Consider the following 17,392-nt stretch of genomic DNA (forward strand, 5'->3'; position numbering starts at 1 on the left):
CAAAACATGTCTTTCTTCTTCACCTGGCTGCAGGGATCTCCATTCTGGCAAAGCTGCGTGGTTTTCCCTTTCACCTGGGAAAGAGGGGGTCTGCACTCTGCCAAAACCACGTGGCTCCCTCTTTCACCTCACCAAGAGGGGGTCCTCACTCTGCCCAAAACCGCATGGCTCTCTCCTCACCTGGCCAAGAGGGGACCCTTACTTTGCTGAAACCACGTGGCCCACCCTCAATGGCTGCCGTGTCTGGGTTTTAAATCCTCGTGCCAATCTTCCTCTGTACCCCTATTTCCGACTCCTCTCACGATCAGTTACACCTGCCAGTATTTCTGTATTATTACAGGTTTACTGGGCTGCCATCGTGAGTCTGGGCAGGTATGGCCCCGTGTCCTAGGCCAATCTTCTCCAAGCTCCCACACAGGCGCTGTAACTTGGGGGACCTGCCCCCAGTTACATCTTGGGGGAAGTGACTTCATCCCCTAGCTCCAAGCCTGGCTACAGCCATTTAACATATGCAAGTGACCCACCAAAGACTATAGATATGTTAAATGACCATGCCATGGATTAGCTGCAAGGCTGCGGCTGTACAAAACAGCCCTGCAGGTTCCTGCTCCATGTGTCCCTTCCCCCAACGCACACCTGTGGGGGGAAGGGATGAGGACATCTTATATGTCTCTCTAATATTTTCTACACACCTTTAGTTTTGGACCACATTCCAAATCCCTTTTTGGGGCCCCCCTCTTGGCTGCACCCTGTATCATTAAGCGTAGGATCATGGTATGCAGTAATATAGGAGAATGTCTTGACTTTTTAGAGTTGCAACACAATGTCAAGATTGAAACGCTTCCCTTGCCCCAGCACATACTATCTCAAATGAGAAAGAAGAGTGAGCACTGGACAATTATAGCACTGACTCATCTTCCCTGAGGCCCCTCAGAACAGCTTCACAGAGGGTCTGTCCCAGCTGCCTGGTGTGAGTGAGGATCCCTTCTGGCTGGTGGAGCCATGGGTATAAGCGTATGTTATGGTGGGCTTTGGCCCACCATAGAGGTCCCGCTACGCCTGGCTTCAGACTGGTCCTTGGGAAGCTTTGGGAGATGGTGGCTGAGTGAACAGATGACCCCTGGACAGGCCCCACCCTCTGTGGCCTCCCAGGTAGCATGTAGTATAAGTGCACCTGTCATCAGTGTTTTAATGGCTATTTCTGTTCAGACCTTTACAATGGATGATAAGCTGACTCTGTGTAAAAAGAGATTAGCAGCTTGCACAGAAATGGCTGCCCTGATCAGGAAGAGTGCAAAAACTCTTGGCAACTTTAGCTCTGTTCAAAAGGAATGTGTGCAAACTGGCATCATTTTAAGAGGATGTTACCCTAAAAAGGGTCACCCTATGCCCTGGCTGGTGTGGCTCAGTGGACTGAGCACTGGCCTATGAACAGAAATGTTGCTGGTTTGATTCCCAGTCAGGGCACATCCCTGGGTTGTGGGCCAGGTCCCAAGTTGGGTGTATGAGAGAGGCAACTGGTTGATGTACCTTTTGCACATCGATGTTTCTCTCCCTTTCTCCTTCCCTTCCCCTCTTTCTAAAAATAAATAAATAAAATCCTTTTAAGATAAGAGTTGCCCTGAAAAGATATATGGAACCTTTCCAGTTTTTAGGCAAACTCAAAAAAGCTGAACAGCATTAGTCTAATCCCTGAGGAGGAAAATACTTTCCCAGGCCAATGACAGAACAGAGGCATAAAATACTTGGACACCAGCGTGGACGGCTCACCTGAGGAATGCGGGGCTCACTGCACAACGGCTCCAGAACTGAAACACTGCAAGCCCATCATGGTCCCTCACCAGCTGGTGAGGGCCTCATCTAAAAGGAGAGCTGTTTCTCCTCCGTGCAGGCTCACTCCTGACTACTCGCCAATGTTCACCACCTGTTGAGGCTCGCGGTGGCCCCAGTCCAAGGGCAAGCATCCCTCTCCCTCCCATGCTCCCTGAAGAGGCCTCCAAAACCCCTCCTGACCCCCTCCCAGTACAGCCTTTCAGTAACTCTTTCCGACCACACACGTGATATATCTATTCCTGCTCAAAAGAACTGTGGTTTATCTCTTTCATTATCAATTTAAGAAACTGCTGCTAAGAGACTATACTTGCACTCCAACAAGAGTTTGATGGAATTCATTTCTTGGAATAGTTTTTTGTTTTATAGGTGCAGCTAATGAACGACTTACTTTTTTATCATTCTTTCCAGTTTAATTACCAATCCATCATAAGTACATACAATTTAATAAGAGAAGATGGTTAACTATAGAGCAATTTGGGTTTTTCCAGGCCAGTATTTACTCTAAGAAAAATGTAAATGTAATTTTATTTTTACCTTAATAGTGATTAGTAAAAGAACACAAAAATTGCCCTGGCTGGTGTGGCTCAGTGGATTGAGTGTCGCCAGCCAGCAAACAAAAGGGCCATGGGTTTGATTCCCAGTCAGGGCACACGCCTGGGCTGTGGGCCAGGTCCCCAGTGGGGGGCACAGGAGAGGTAACCACACACTAATGTTTCTCTCGCACTCTTTCTCCCTCCCTTCCCCTCTCTCTAAAACTGAACAAATCTTTTTTAAAAACACAGAAATTACAATACCACATAAAAAAACTAGCCGGGTTTTTCCTCCTCCTAGGGGCAAACAGGAACCAGGGCACTGGCATGGTTTCCCGCGCAGCCCCAGCTGGTGGTGCTGGCCCCAGTGTGTGGAAATCCCGTCTGACAAAAGGGCAGCAAGCTCCCTGGGCGCGGTGCCAGATGAGGCTCTGCTAAAGCAAGGGAGGGCGGGGGGCTGCACTGGTGAGGGGTCTGGGCGGTGCAAGTCCGTGCCCTCAGGCTGCCAGCGTTCTCAAATAGGAATACACAGGTTCTTCCAGAACCAAGTCCCAGGGCTCTGCCCAGCCAGCTTCCATTTCTCTTCATCCACATAGTTGGGGTCTTCGCCCCAGCAGGCCAATGCACCCCTTAGCCCTTGGCCAGATCTTTTCCCCACTCCCCAAACTTCTCTATGGTTTGTCTTGTTCCCCCTGCAACCTGTAAAGTGACTGGTGACTCTGAATATCGCAAGTGAAGCAATGAACACCATCAAAGGTGTCCAGGGGAGGAGGGTTAACAGCACTCCACACAGAGGGTCGTGAGCTGGGGTCAGGTTGCAGCACAGACCTACGAAGTCAGAGGACCCTGCCCAGAGCCCTGCTCTGGCTCCCCGGGGCTGACGAACCTCAGGCAAAACCCTGAACTCTGTTCCCGAATCCAGGCTTTGGGGGCCCTGTGATGATGGATAAGGAATCACGAGACCTCTCTCAGGTGCTCACTCACCACCCACCTGCTGCTCACCTGCCAAGTGGGGCCCAGCCTTTCTCTGAGTTTGCACTTCCAGCCCAGACCTCTGCTCTGTCCTCCAGATTCGAAACCCCAAACGTGGAAGTAGTGTCTCCACACTGGTGTCAGCAGCCCGTTCCATCACCTCCACGATGAAACCATGAGTAGCCCTGGCCCACTGACCTGGGATTACCCACCTCAACATGCGCACACCACACCCAAGCCCGGGAGCTGGCATCTCGGAGAGACCCTGACCCCTAGCCAGGCACACCTGTAGTCACCCTCCACTGTCTCCTGCTGTCCCATGTCTCCTGCTGTCCCCATCTGCCTTCCACCTTGCTCTTTGCTGACAGAGGCTGACCTGTAGGGGCTGCAGCATGGGACCCCATGGCCACTTCCATTGAAGGCCAATGGTCCTCCCAAGGCTTCAGCTCTCACCAGGTTCCACTCCAGGCCTGGGGATGACAGCTCCCAGTACTGCCGGCCCAGGTGCTGCGCTGTGCCCTGCTGGTCCCCTAACGCCACACTCACCTCTGCATGTAATTCTTTTGTTGACTTCCCTGGGCAGGAAGGTCTAGGAGGAAAGGGTAGGGGGCTGGGAGTCAAGACATCAGGAGCCCCATCCTCTGAGCTCAATTATGAGTCTTTAGACATCTTCTTATTCTGCTCTGGGCCTCTGTGTCCTAGCTGTATAATTAAGGGGTGGGCGAGGTCGGCACTCTGTTCTGCACTGTGGTAGCACACCGGGCCACTGCATGCTTTATTGATACTGTAATAGATTTGATTCAGGTGCCAACACTTACAAATTGGGAGCTATCTTATACAATTAAAGATCCCAGGCTCCTCTCGGAAAATCCAAAGTTATGGGCCATGCTGGGCCAATGCTGCCCCAGGGCAACAACTGCAGCTGGAGAGCCAGTGGTCCTGCATTCCACGTACCATCCTGGTCCCCATGGCCTCCATGGCCAGTGGCTCCTCTCCACCAGCTCCCTCACCCTAAGCACCTACCTGACTTTGCTTCCCCACTGTGCACATTCCAAAGGCCTGCTTGTCACAGCAACTGAGTCCGCCCCAGTGGAGGGGTGCCTTTGCCTTTCTGGTTCCAACTAGATCCCCTGGCACCTGACATAATGTGGCCCACACACGTGCCATGAATGAGCGAGTGGGGCAGGTGAGACGGTGGGTACTGGAAGCAAGAAAAGACTCTTCATTCACACACCTGGGACCTGTCATTCTCTCCTCCACACCCCTCAGGTTCTGGGAGCTCCCTGTGCCCAGCACAGAGAGAGTCAGTGTCTGGTAAGCATCTGCTTCACTGCCCTCAGTCAGCTTGGGTGATTCACTTAACCTCCCTGTACCTGTTACCCCATCCCTAAAATGAGCATAATGACCATCCCCTTCTCACAGGGGCATCACACAACTTAATGCACCAGTATACCTCGTGGTAAGCACAGAGCCTGCTACATAATAAATGCTCCCCCATGGGGCACACCTGCTCCTCTGGTTTCCAGGAAGTCAGCCTCACAGACAGGCTAGGCTGTGCTGCTGAAGAGATCTCAGGACTTGGGCTTCTGCTGGCTGAAGCAAAAGCCTAGGGCAGGGAGGGCACGGGGAGGACCACTGCACTGCACCAGTGCAGACCGCAGGGGGATGCAGGCCGCAGGGGGAGATGCAGGCCGCAGGGGGATGCAGGCAGCAGGGGGATGCAGGCCGCAGGGGGATGCAGGCAGCAGGGGGAGATGCAGGCCGCAGGGGGATGCAGGCCGCAGGGGGGATGCAGGCCGCAGGGGGAGATGCAGGCGGGGGTGGGAGCAGGAGGCGAGCAGTGGACATTCCCCCACCCAAACCCACAAGACCTGGTTCCTTTGCTTTTTCACCAGAGGGACAACTCCCGGCCACCAAAAAAGACACACATCTGTTCACTTAAATTAAGACAGAAATCCATTCTGCCACTTCCCAGTGGCCCTCTGGCAGGGACAAAAGGAAACTCATAGTACCCAGTGTCCACTCTGTGCTGACAAGCATTCTCTCTCCCACTCCTCTCAGTAATCTTAGAGGTGGAGCAGGAGGAAAGAGATTACTCTCCCATTTTACAGACTCAAACACAGACCAAAAGAAAGTGACTTGACTTTATCTAAGGTCACACAGCCAGCAGAGCAGGATTCACACCCAAGGATACACCCTCTGAGGGCCTACTTGGTTCATTCCCCAGCATGACTCAGCCCCTAGCCCACTATCCCAGCGTGGAGACCCTGTAGTAGACAAGGGGGTCCCAGCAAATACCCAGGCCCCACAATGCTGACCTCAGCCAGATGGAAGCCTCCTCCTCAAAGCTGCAGAGACTGCAGGACAAAGGACCCCATGGCCACAGAACCCTGGCCTGGCTTGAAGGAGGTGCCAGCAGGCAGATGATACTGCACAGCTGCTGCTGCCCACAGGGAAGCCCCACACAGACCTGCGCTCCCACTTGGAGGCACCCAGGACTCTGGAAGGCTAAGGGTGCAGGAAGCCAAAGGAGCATGGTTAACCCCAGGAAAGCCGCATCTGCTGCCTCAGGTTTGGCGTTTGAACAGGAAGCAGCCCACAGCTCAGAAGTCACCACCCGCCTAGCAGCACTACCAGGACTGAAATCACAGCACCAAGGTCACCACCAGCTATGAGCAGAGCCTGACTACGCCCAGCACCTGGTGCTCACCACCAGCTTTCTTCTGAGAACACAGCTCTAGGAGAGCGCTCTCAGTAAACCCATCGTACAATGAGAAAACTGAGACCCAGGGCAGTGAAGGAATTTGCCTAAGGTCACACAACCAGTGAGGGACAGAATCAGCCTCAAACCCGGGGAGCCTTGTACCAGGTCTGCCTAAGCAGGAAATTCAGAGATACCTTAAGCACGGGCAGACCTGGGTTCAGAGTTGGGCCCACCACTTACTTGCTGCTGGGCCGTGAGCCAGTCACGTTTTCTACTGAAGGAAAGTACCAAGTGAAATGAGGTACACGGAGCACCCAGCCCAGGGCCTGGGGTACATTCACTGCACCGACTGGCCCAATTCTGGCTGGTAACAGGATGTGACAAAAGCAACAGTTCTGTTCATTCCAAGCCTAGGCCCATGGATCCTTATGATTCCAACGCTTTCACCTGGGGCCCTGTTTCCAGAAGGAGAACAAGCCGAGGCTAATCCACTGGAAGATGAGAGACACCCGGAGCAGAGATGAGCCATCCCAGTGAGGCCGCCCCAGACCGGCCAGCCCCAGCTGACATCAGCTGCACCTGGCCTGTGATCTTGGGAACAATACTGAATGTTTACTGTGTGCTACAGAGGTTCTGTGGTACTCTGCCACTCACATTATTGTGGCAATAAATAGACCGCCCTTATCATGTCCAAGGTGTGTCCCCAGCAGGAAGGACTGGCACCAGTTTAGTGGGAGTAGCAGAAAGACCCCACCACAGCCTGGCACAGTGTTAGTGGGAGTGAGGCCAGACTTGCTGGTCAAGGCAGGGGGAGGGGAAAGCCCACGTGGCAACCTACTGTAAGACACATATTCACACCTCCCCTAGTTGCCAAGTTGGGAACGTTTCATAGCACCCTGCTCCATTCTCTCCTGACTGCTTTTCATCCTCTAACCATACACTTGACATATCCATGTGATTGGTTGTGTGTCCTTTATGCACAGAGTGGAAGCTCCACGAGGGATGGGAAGTTCATTGTTTTCATCACTGCTGTGTCCCCAGCACCTGGAACAGTATGGCCGGCACTCACATATTTGTTGAATAAATAAATTGGGGGACAGACATTCTCGTGCACTGCAGGTGTAAATGGTACGCTATCAGGGGAGGACAAGCTGACAACATCTACCGGGATTATAAACATGCATTCTGTGTCTTCCAAAACTGAGTACACACCAGCCAACACCTCCCAGAAGAAATGCGTGCGGCTGGTTATCTGAGCAGGTGCGTGGCAACACTGTTCCTGTGACCCCGGACTGGAATCCACCCAAGGCCCCTCGGCGGGAGAATGGCCAGCCAGACTGGGCCCACCCGCACAGTGGAGCGCCTCTCAGCAGTACAGAGGACTGGCTGAGGCACAGCTCGGTGAGCCTGAGGAATGCCAAGTGAGTGAGAGAAGCCAGACTGCAAAGAGAGCCACCCGCATGGCTCTGCTTGTGAAAGTCTGACAGCTGGGCCTGCTAGAAGGCAGGACCCCGGCTCCAGGGGATGGTCGCCGAGAGGGGACCTGCGCTGTCTCATGATGTTTCCTGGCCTGAATGGTGGTTCCACAGGTGTGTTCACTTGGGAAAATGTATGACTGAGTTTTTCAAAATAAAAATAAAGGAAGGCATATGCACGTTGACTGCTGGGAGCAGCATAAAGATGTTCACCAAAGTGTTGCTTTTTAATGACAGAAGACTGAAAACAATCTGAGGGTGCCTCACTGCGGACTGGCAAACAAAAGGTAAACCAGGCACACAGTGGAGCACTAGCCAGTAGGGGACGCTCCACATACTGACAAGGAAAAGCTCTAAGATATAACTGAAAACAAACAAACAAACAAACAAACACAGGAGCGAACACTGCATAACATGCTAGTATTTGCAAAAAATACATGCATACCCTCCATTACTGTAGTGGTATTGACCAGTGGTGCCCAAGTGTGAACCTGGGCCCTGAGACCTTTGAGGGCCCCTGAGACCTTTGCAAGGAGCCGTTTTCACAACACTATTTAGCTGCCTTCTTCATCATTGCTTCTCCCACAGCTAGTCAAGAGTTCCTCGGAGACTACATGACAATGTGAGAATGTCACACGTTGATGGCTAATGGAATGTGTGTTTTTCTGTGTTTTCTAGAATTTTCTAAAGTAAGCTCATGAAAAGATGGTCGACATTGTTAGTCATCGGGAAAATGCAAATGAAAACTACAGTGAGACACCACCTCACAGCAACTAGGCTGGCTGTACTCAACAAGACAGACAATAACAAGTGTTGACAAGGATGTGGAAAGACTGGAGCCCTCATGCATCATAGTGCATTATTATTTCTATAGCCACTGCAGAAAACAGTTTGGCAGTTCATCTGATGGTTAAACACAGAATTAACATACAATCCAGCATTTCTACTCATAGGTATATTCCCAAGAGAAATGAAAACATACATCCCCACAAAAATAGGTATGTGCATATTAATAGCAGCAGTATTCACAATAGATAAAAGGTGAAACACAGTGGCCATCAACGGATGAGTGGATAAACTGGATGTGGTCCATTCACACAATGGAATGTCACTCAGGCACAAAAAGAGATGAAATACTGACATCTGCTACTATACGTATGGCCCTTTAAAGCATTATGCTAAGTGACAGAAAATCGTCCCCAAATGTCCAGTAAATGGAAATCCATAGAGACAGACAGTAGGGTGATGTTTGCTGAGGGCTCAAAAAAGGAAGAAATGGGAAGTGGCTGTTACAGAGTACAGGGTTTCTTATTGGTGTGACAAAAATATCCTAAAATTAAAATATTTGATGATATTTGTACAACTGTACTAAAAACTATTGATTTGTACAATTAATTAAATAGGGAGACTTTATGGTACATACATCTCGATAAAACTGTTTTAGGAGAAATAAAGAAAACATAGTTTTAAAAGCTAAAATAAAGAAACCTACCAAAGGCCCAGCTTTGGCCCCAGACCCTCACGACGGGGAGCACTGTCTGCTTCAGGTGGCTGACACAGGTCCTGTGCTCTGGGAGGCAAATTCGGGGAGGGCCTGGCTGTAGGCAACAGACCCACTGCAGCTCCCAGGTCCCCTACAGGTGGCCATGAACCCACCCCTTCTCCTGGGACACTGGGACCCTCTACTTAGCATACTGGGCCCTCCAGAAAAGCCCCTTCCTCTCTCGGGATACCAGTGTCTCTTCCATAAAATAGTATGACCACACTGATTCTCTCAAGGTTGCCGGAGGGTGAAACACTATGCTCTGACTAGTGCCCCAGCAGAGGACCCAACCCAGCTGTGAACCAGGGCTGAGCAGGCAATAAAATCGCGGCAAGCTGGCCCAGCAAAGTGCACAGCACCTGCCCAGTCTGAGTGGCAGTTTCTTCTCAGCTTCCCTGATGGCCAACCAATGGCACATGGGCCCAGTGTGCCCACAATTGCCAATTTTCAACAAAAGCCACAAAGCTGAATCTTATGTGATGTGTTCCAATTTCTAAATGTCACAACACAATTCTAATGCTTACAAATATGCTTTGCAGAAAGAAGCCAGCAGGTGGACAGATGAGAGGTACGTGCACAATTTTAAGCAGGAGAGCAGGCAGAGTGTAGGGCCGTGGCCTCACTCTCTCTCCACACAGCCCCTGCTCCGGAGACGTTAGTTCTCACTGTAGCTTCACGTGCTAAGCACATCATTTCACCAACAAGAAAACTAGAGCTCAGAGGGGTGACGTCCCAGGCTCCAGGTCACACAACGACTGGGCACTCACTGTGGACCTGCAGGGACTGGTGGGAAACCCAGGCCTCTTTTCTGCCTGTCCTGGTCCTGGTTGCTCCCAGCAGACCCTGACAGAGTCAGACATCCCATTTCAAGACCCCACGGGCAGGGGGTGCCTACGGGAAGGGGCAGCTGGGCCCACCTGTAAGCTCTCCTCACAGCACTCTGCTGCCGCTGAGCAGAACCACGGTCCCCACATAGTACCCTCTCCCCCCAGCCTGCTCCAGGAGCCTTGAGTTCTTGCAGAAGGTAATTCTGTTGTATAGGACACGGGCTCAGGTGTCTAGAATCCTAGCCTGGCTCCCTCAGATCCCACACAAGTTTAACCTTCCACAGGCCAATAGTAGAGAGGAGAGGGCAGGATCTGTAGGGGTCACCTGGAGCACAGTCTAGGGGAGTCCCCTTTGCCTGCTCCCTGGGGCAGGGCCACAGCCTACTGATTATGGGGCGCCTTGGAGGCCCACTGACATTGGAAGGCCCAGGGCCGGCTCCTGAGGGCTACAGGGTGAGGCAGGGACAGCCCTGCTCCTGCAGTCTCCTCCTTGCACCCAGGGGGGCGCTACGCAGCACAGATAAGGTAACACCACCTCTAGCCTGACACCTGGCAGCTCCCCACGAAGGCCCAGATCTTCATCCCATGATACACGCCTCACCCTGGGCCTGGCCCTTGCCCCTCTCAGCTGCCTCCCACACCAGCCACGCAGCCTCCTTTTAATCCAGTTCACTCCCTTCAGGCTGCGGGGCCTTTTCACACGCTGTGTCCTCTAACTGGGGCACTCTCTTCTCTCTGCTTCCATCCCATCGCCCAGCCAACAACCCCCGCCCAAACATCACTTCCCCCAGGAAGCCGTCCCCGATCTCCAGGAGGAATGAGACCCCACCCCCAACAGACACACACATACACACGAGCTCACAGGGCACAGGAACTTCACACCCATGACTACTGGGTTCTTTACACCCCCATAAACCATGAGCTTCCAGAGGGCAAAGACGATGTGAATTTTACTCAACATTACACGTTTCTCACCTGTCACAGCCTGTGTACACACTGGCCCTCAAAAATGACTGTCAGAGATGAAGATGTGAAGCCATGAGAGGGATGTCTGGGCCCCCACACGAGCATCTGGGGAAGTGGCCTGAATGCCCTCTGCAAACTGTGGCAGTGGCTACCAGGATTCCAGGGGTGAATAATCAGAGGCTTACAATGGGGCCTGATAGGCAAAAGCACTGTATGATGTCTGCAATTAATATATAGTTATTTGAATTTACATAGCTTCTCTGCTGACCTGATTGTCAAAGCACTCAGAGACCCCTGCCCTGCAGACTCTGAGTGAGGCCCTGAGAGGGGGCCTCTTTCCTGCCACATTCCTGGGGCCTCAGAGGTTGTGTTGGGGCCTTTTCCAGGAGAGGGACTGCCTCCTGCTGCTCAGGAGACCTCTGACTTTCTGATGGCCGTCCTACCCCAGGGTTCCCTCCCTGTGGCCTAGGAGGGCAGCAGGGTTTGGGGATGGGATGCTGGCCAACCCCTCCACTGTGCCGGCCCAGCAGTAGAAACCCCCTCACAAAGCCCCCTGAATGACAACAGGCATCAGACCCCTCTGCCTGGACCCCAGAGCCAGGCATGTGGCTTCCATTAGGCCACATCTGGACGTGCTCAGAGGCAGGCTGGATCCCTGACAGGGTCCCGGCTCAAAGACAGGAACCCCTCCCTCCCCACCCCCTGCCCTAGCCAGGCCTGGGGCAGTGGCTAGAAACCTCCTTCTCCAGGCCCAGGACTGCCATGGCAACATGGCTGGGGGTCCTATCTGGCCCCGTGGCCCACCTCTCAGCCGGCCCACAGGCAAGCAGGGCAGAGCCACATCCCCAGCGTCTGCTCAGAGAGGGCCCTTGCATCACTGGGGATCCCCCAGCCCCTTCCCTACAATAGCATCCAGGTGCCACACTTTTCCCAAGACGCTCAGTTGGGCACCTGACCCAGCCCCTCAACAGGCCCCCGACAGCCCCCCGTGTTGCATGCACTCAGCTATGACCACTGATAAATCTGTGTTCTCATACATTGAATGCCCTGCTCCCCCACGAAACCCCGAAAGGAGAGAGGCTGTGCCTACCTTCTTCCTGGCACAGCCCCTGACACAGACAGGTACTCCCTAAACACTTGTTGAAGTGAGCAGGCCGAAGAAATCCATCCTTCAGTCTGTGAGTTATAACGGCTAATACTGTAACTACTCAGCAAGTACTAAGTTCCCTGCCAAGCACCGGACACGAATTGGCTCATTCAGTCCTCAGAACAGTCCCATGAAGCAGGAACTTCTCTGCTGCTTATAGGTGAAGAAACTGTGGCACAAAAAAAAAGGTAAGCCATTTGCCTAAGTTTCCAAGTGACGGATGGACACTGAGTGAGCAGGACGACAAAAGATATGCGGGGGTGGTGGACGGCGGGCCAGCCCTTATACATCTGGCCAGGACCAAGCCCCTGGTTCCCATTTAAAACCACCCACTCCACCCTTCCCCCAGCCCCACACCAACCTCCCAGACCTCCCCTTCCCCGGCACCGCCCAAAGCTGCACGTCCTGATAATTCTCATCAGCGGGCCTCGCATGTGCGGGGCCTTCTGCCAGAACGGCCTTCAGATGAGAACAGGGGCACTCAATCACAGACAACTCTCCCTCAAAGCCCTCATCAAAGGCCACGCTCCAAAACCCAGTGAGAAAGCCCAGGGCGGAAAAGAAAAACAAAAACCAGGGATCCCGAGAACAAAGCAATTCTCCAGGATTCCAAAAGGCCCGGAACCACAGGGAGGCCTCTGGCGGCAGGGGTGGGGCTGGGGGAGGGGCTGCAGCCCAAACATACTGCATGTGCCACGCTCTGGAGCCAGGCCTCCAGCCCTCTCTGGGCACATGTGCACTTCATTACAGCCCCCACCCCGTCCTACGCACACTTCACTTCCCACGGGCCCTGGGTTTGGTGGGAAGCAGACCCTGGAGCACAACGCCCCGGTCCCAGCGCACCACCTCCCATTCTGTGACCTAGAGCCACTAGACACACCTCTCTGACCTTAAAATGAGAAGAAACTTACCTCTCAGGCTTGTGGGGAGGATCAAGTCACAGAAACAGGGCCCGGCACCCAACAGGTGCTCTGTGAATTCTGTGCCCCAGCCCTGGCAAGCAGGCTGGATACAGAGGTGTCTGGGCTTGCAGACCATCTGGCCCACAGGTCATCAGGAGCAGTTTCCCCCCTCACTGCATGTGTGCTGGCTTTGCACACAGGTGATGCCCATCAAGGCCTGGAGCGCTTGATAGCTGGGAAAATGGAGCCCAGGCCAGCTAAGAGACTTAACCAAGGGCACACAGCTGTGGGCAGCAGGGTGGGTCGATGGGAGTCCTGCAGAAATCCCAGAGTCCCGCTGCCCCTGCCACCAAAAAGCCTTCCCAGCTACCTCGCAGGGATCCCTCCCTCACAGCCACTCCTATCCACCAAGGGCCCACCAAGACCCACTCATTATTTATACCCTATGAAGGTTTGCAGAGTGAATGACAGAGGACTGAACAAGACACAGACTCCCAGCTGTGGGGAGAGATCTCTAGACAGAACAGCCTCAGAGGGAAGACAGAAAGAAAATGGAACTTGCGGGGAGGGTCAGAGAAGACATGAAAATTCCAGGAAGGCTTCCTAAAGGAGGCGCTACCTATGCTAGCTGGAAACCATGTGAGCTCACGTGCCGATGATGCTACAGGGTTCATGGGCGGCGGGGCAACTGCGGGTGAGGAGGGATAACTGACAGGAATGGCCGCAGAGCCTCTACTGATCCCCTCATTCATCCCCCCAATATCTACAGGGTACCCACTGTGTGGAGCACCCTGCTGCGGGCTCTGGGCACCACAGAAAGGATGACCAATGTGGTCCCTCTGCTCATGGCACTCACATCCCACTAGGGGAGATAGAGCACAGAGCACAGGAAGAGGAAGGAGTGTTGTTCAGCTTGGTGCCGGGAAAGCCTCTCTGGGGAGGTGACCTTGAACAGAGAGCCGAACAAACGAAAGGAGCGAGCCACACGGACACCTGGAAGAAGAGGAGGAAGTGGCGAATGTAAAGGCCCCAGGCTGCCAAGGTGCCTAGAAAGGAGGCCAGTGGGGCTGAGCAGAGTGGGGATGAGCGAGGGCTGTTACGAACTGGATGTTTCTCCCCGACCCCAAAGTAGAGTGTGTTACAACCCTAATCCCCAGTGGGATGGTATTTGGAAATGAAGCTTTCGGGAGGGGATTAGGTGATGAGGGTGGAACCCTCAGGATGGAGTTAAGAAGAAATACCAAAGAGTTTGCTCCTTCTGTAATGTTATCTCAGGAGAGGGGTGCCCTCACCTGCTCTGCCCCGGGAGGGCACGGCAAGAAGCTGGCCACCTGCAAACCAGGAAGTGGGCCCGCAGCAGACGCCCAACCTTCACACTGCATTCCCAGCCCCCAGAACTGTGACAAATAGTGCTTGCCATTTAAGCCACCCATCTACGGTATTTTTTGTTACAGCAGCCCAAATAGACTAGACAAGGGTGATAAACAGGAGGCCCAAAAGTCACAGAGGCAGGCTGTGCAGAGCTGGTACCCCCGAGAGGACTCTGGCTTCTACATTGAGCAGGTGGGAGCCATGGCAGGGTGCAGAGCAGGGGGGTGAGAATGACTTGTGTGTTAACGAGACTGACTAGAAGAGGTGGCAAACCTGGTCCTGGACTCTCAAAAAGAGCCCCCATGAGAGACTGCGTCCCTTTGGCTGTCACCTCAGAGACCAAGATCACAGCCACACCTGTGGCCACCATCAGGAAGGATGTGAGAAGGCAGCTGCCCTAGGTCTGTGAAACTCCCCACTTCCTGCTGGGCCCCGCCAGGGGCTGGACCCCGCCAGGCCCCACCTGCGCCTAAGCAGGAACCCTCTTCAGTGACTCCCTACACTGATGAGGGATGCCTGGACCACAGCCATGCCCTCCATGAATGTAGCCTGGCAATGACCGCAACAGGGACCTCACTCACCCCCACCCACCCACTCCATCCCCTGGAGCTAAGCCAGAGAGAAAACTATTATCTAAGAGGCTCCTTCCCTAAAGAGTGAGGTCCCACAGACCCAGCTCCCCCTGCCTCAGGCAGCCGTGTAGAGACCTTGGGCAATGATGGGGCCCGAGGCCGCCCTTCCCTGGACTGAGTGCCCCTGAAGGAATTAAGAAAGGGGCTTACCTTCAAGGTCACCTCTGGGGACAGAATGGACAGAGTTGGGGTCAGCGTCCTCCTCTGGATGAAGACGGGACAGAACCGGTGGCTGCTCGGGCACTTCCTGGATGGATAGGACCTGGGCGGCCTCGTGGGGAAGTGTGGTCAGCATGGTATGGTTGCTGGGCTTCGTTGGGTCTCCAGGAGAACTCGACGTGGCCTGAGACTGGAGGACACTGGCCGTACTTGACCCCAGCACAGGGCTGTCTCCCTCCTGTCCAGGGCTTTGAGAGGTGGCCTGGGCATCTGGGATGAGGTTCTCTTTGGGCCCTACTTCAGCATCTGTCCTCTCCTCTTGGACAGAGAGACTGGGCCTGGCTGGGCCTGTGCTGGGAGATCCATCAAGCCCCCTGAGGCCACCTGCTGCCAGCTGCTCCCTGACAGCTATTATTTCCCTCTCTTCTTCCCCTTCCCTTTGGCTGTCCTCTGTCACTCTCCTGGCTTTGGCCTGCACAGGAGCTGGTGGACCCAGGGCTGCGGCTGCTGTTGGCCTAGAGAGGGCGGCCAGCCAGGGGGTGGCCTGGATGGCAGACAGAGGCTGCCTTCCACCTCCCGGAGTGGCCGGGCCCCCTGTGCCTGCCTGAAGCTTGCCCTCCGAAGCTGCTGCCGCTTCTGCTATAGGTACCTCCTGGTCATAGCTGTAGGGGTCTTCATAGTGTCGCTCAGAGTCGCTGTCCTCAGTCTCTGAGAAGTTCCCGGTGGCAGTAGTGGGCATGGCCTCGACGTCTCCATGACAACTGGGGACCTGGTAGCAGATGAGCTCACCACCAGTGTCAGGACAGTGGCAGGCCCGGCACGGTGGCAGGTGGACCGTGTGGCCAGCGGCGTACTTGAGGCCAGTGTGGATGCAGCCCACCTGGCCACACTGGGGACAGCTGTCAGCTACCACCACGGCCTCAATGCAGTTGGGTGGGAGCTCAGGACACAGCATGAACTGGCAGCTGATCTTGCCACCACCTGGTGGGCAGGAACACTCGGTGCTGCCAAAGTCCACAAAGTAGGACTGGCCGGCGGGCACGCGGCCCCGCACAAAGCCACCCTGCAGACAGTCATAGTACTGGTAGCCCTCACAGGCGCAGCCCTGCTGCACACACGTGGCGCAGCAGGCGCCGGGTTCCAGGGCCTCCTCGATGCAGTTCTCCAGCGGCGGGCACTCGACACCTGTGCAGTCCTGCTGTGGGGCTGCCGCCCCTGTGCCTGCACCCAGGGCCAGGGCCAGGGCCAGGGTCCGGGCCAGCCAGGCTCCTCCAGGCTCCCAGAGCAGCACCATGGTTCCACAGCAAGCCCAGATGCCACCTCGAGCCAAAAGGTTCCCTCTCCTGCGAGGCCCTGGGGGAATTGGAAAGGATACCTGTCAGCACCGTGCAGGGCCCTCACGTGAAAACACTGCACCCACCAGGCACACACACCGGCAGGTGCAGCAGCTGGACACAGCCTCAGCCTCCTTCACTCACACATGTGCACTCACTCCCATGTCCCCATACACACACTCCTGGTCACGTGTTTGGATGCACAGAGGCTTTGCCACATGTGTGAAACAGTCACAGACAGAGGCTTCCACAGTCGCTCAGGCACAGCAGGTCTACTGTCCAGGGTACAACATGGCCCCAGCTGACACACGGCCTATGAGTCGGACCCTCCTGCCCAGTCACACACACACTCACAGACTCACCTGCACTCACTCACTCACCAGGGCACATGTCCAGCAGTCTAGGGCACTCTGGTCTCCCACACCCTCCGCGACAGGCACCCATGGTTGCTCACAGGCCACCCCCATCCTCAGTCACACACACCGTCATACGCGCCGTCTCACCTACAGCCTCGGGACACCGGGGCAGTCTTCCACACACGGTCCCCCACACGCATGAACACACAACCACCCAGACAATCTCCCTCCCCCCAAACCTCGCTCAATCCCCAGCCATCTGCCCTGCGACCTGTGACTGTCGACCAAAGGACACGGTCAGGTGAAAGCTGGGCAGCAACGGGCTCCCCTCCAGGCCTTGGCACAGACAGACAGCCCCCTGCCACAGCCCCAAGCAGACCCCAGGGCTCAGGAACAACCTCAAAGAGACCCCCTTGCTCTGCAAGTTTAGCCACAGGGGACACTCCTACCAACCTCCTCAGCTGCCCCAGCAAAGGTTACCACCACTTCCAGAATCACCCAAGTGATGATGGCAAGAATGTCTCCGGGGACAGGAGTCTGTACCTGGGCCAGGGGGCTGGGGGAGTCAGTGGACTCCAAGAGGCAACACGCACATCCCTCTGAGAAGCTACTTCAGGAGGGTGGAGGGCTCCACAAGGCCA

The 17,392-nt window shown here is 54.6% G+C and overlaps 1 protein-coding gene across 2 annotated transcripts in view; it reads right to left on the minus strand.

The window, feature by feature from the left end:
* FBLN2 (fibulin 2) overlaps positions 1–17,392 on the minus strand; it is a 104,302-nt gene that overhangs the window by 55,996 nt on the left and 30,914 nt on the right. For both annotated transcript variants that reach the window (XM_037167451.2, XM_037167452.2), the window contains exon 2: positions 15,053–16,414. In XM_037167451.2, coding sequence (XP_037023346.2) covers positions 15,053–16,355 — 1,303 coding nt within the window. In that variant the 5' untranslated portion in view covers positions 16,356–16,414. The remainder of the gene's footprint in view (positions 1–15,052; positions 16,415–17,392) is intronic.

The sequence above is a fragment of the Artibeus jamaicensis genome, unplaced genomic scaffold, assembly GCF_021234435.1.
Source record: "Artibeus jamaicensis isolate MK-2021 breed Jamaican fruit bat unplaced genomic scaffold, CSHL_Jam_final contig_793, whole genome shotgun sequence".
Lineage (NCBI taxonomy): Eukaryota > Metazoa > Chordata > Mammalia > Chiroptera > Phyllostomidae > Artibeus > Artibeus jamaicensis.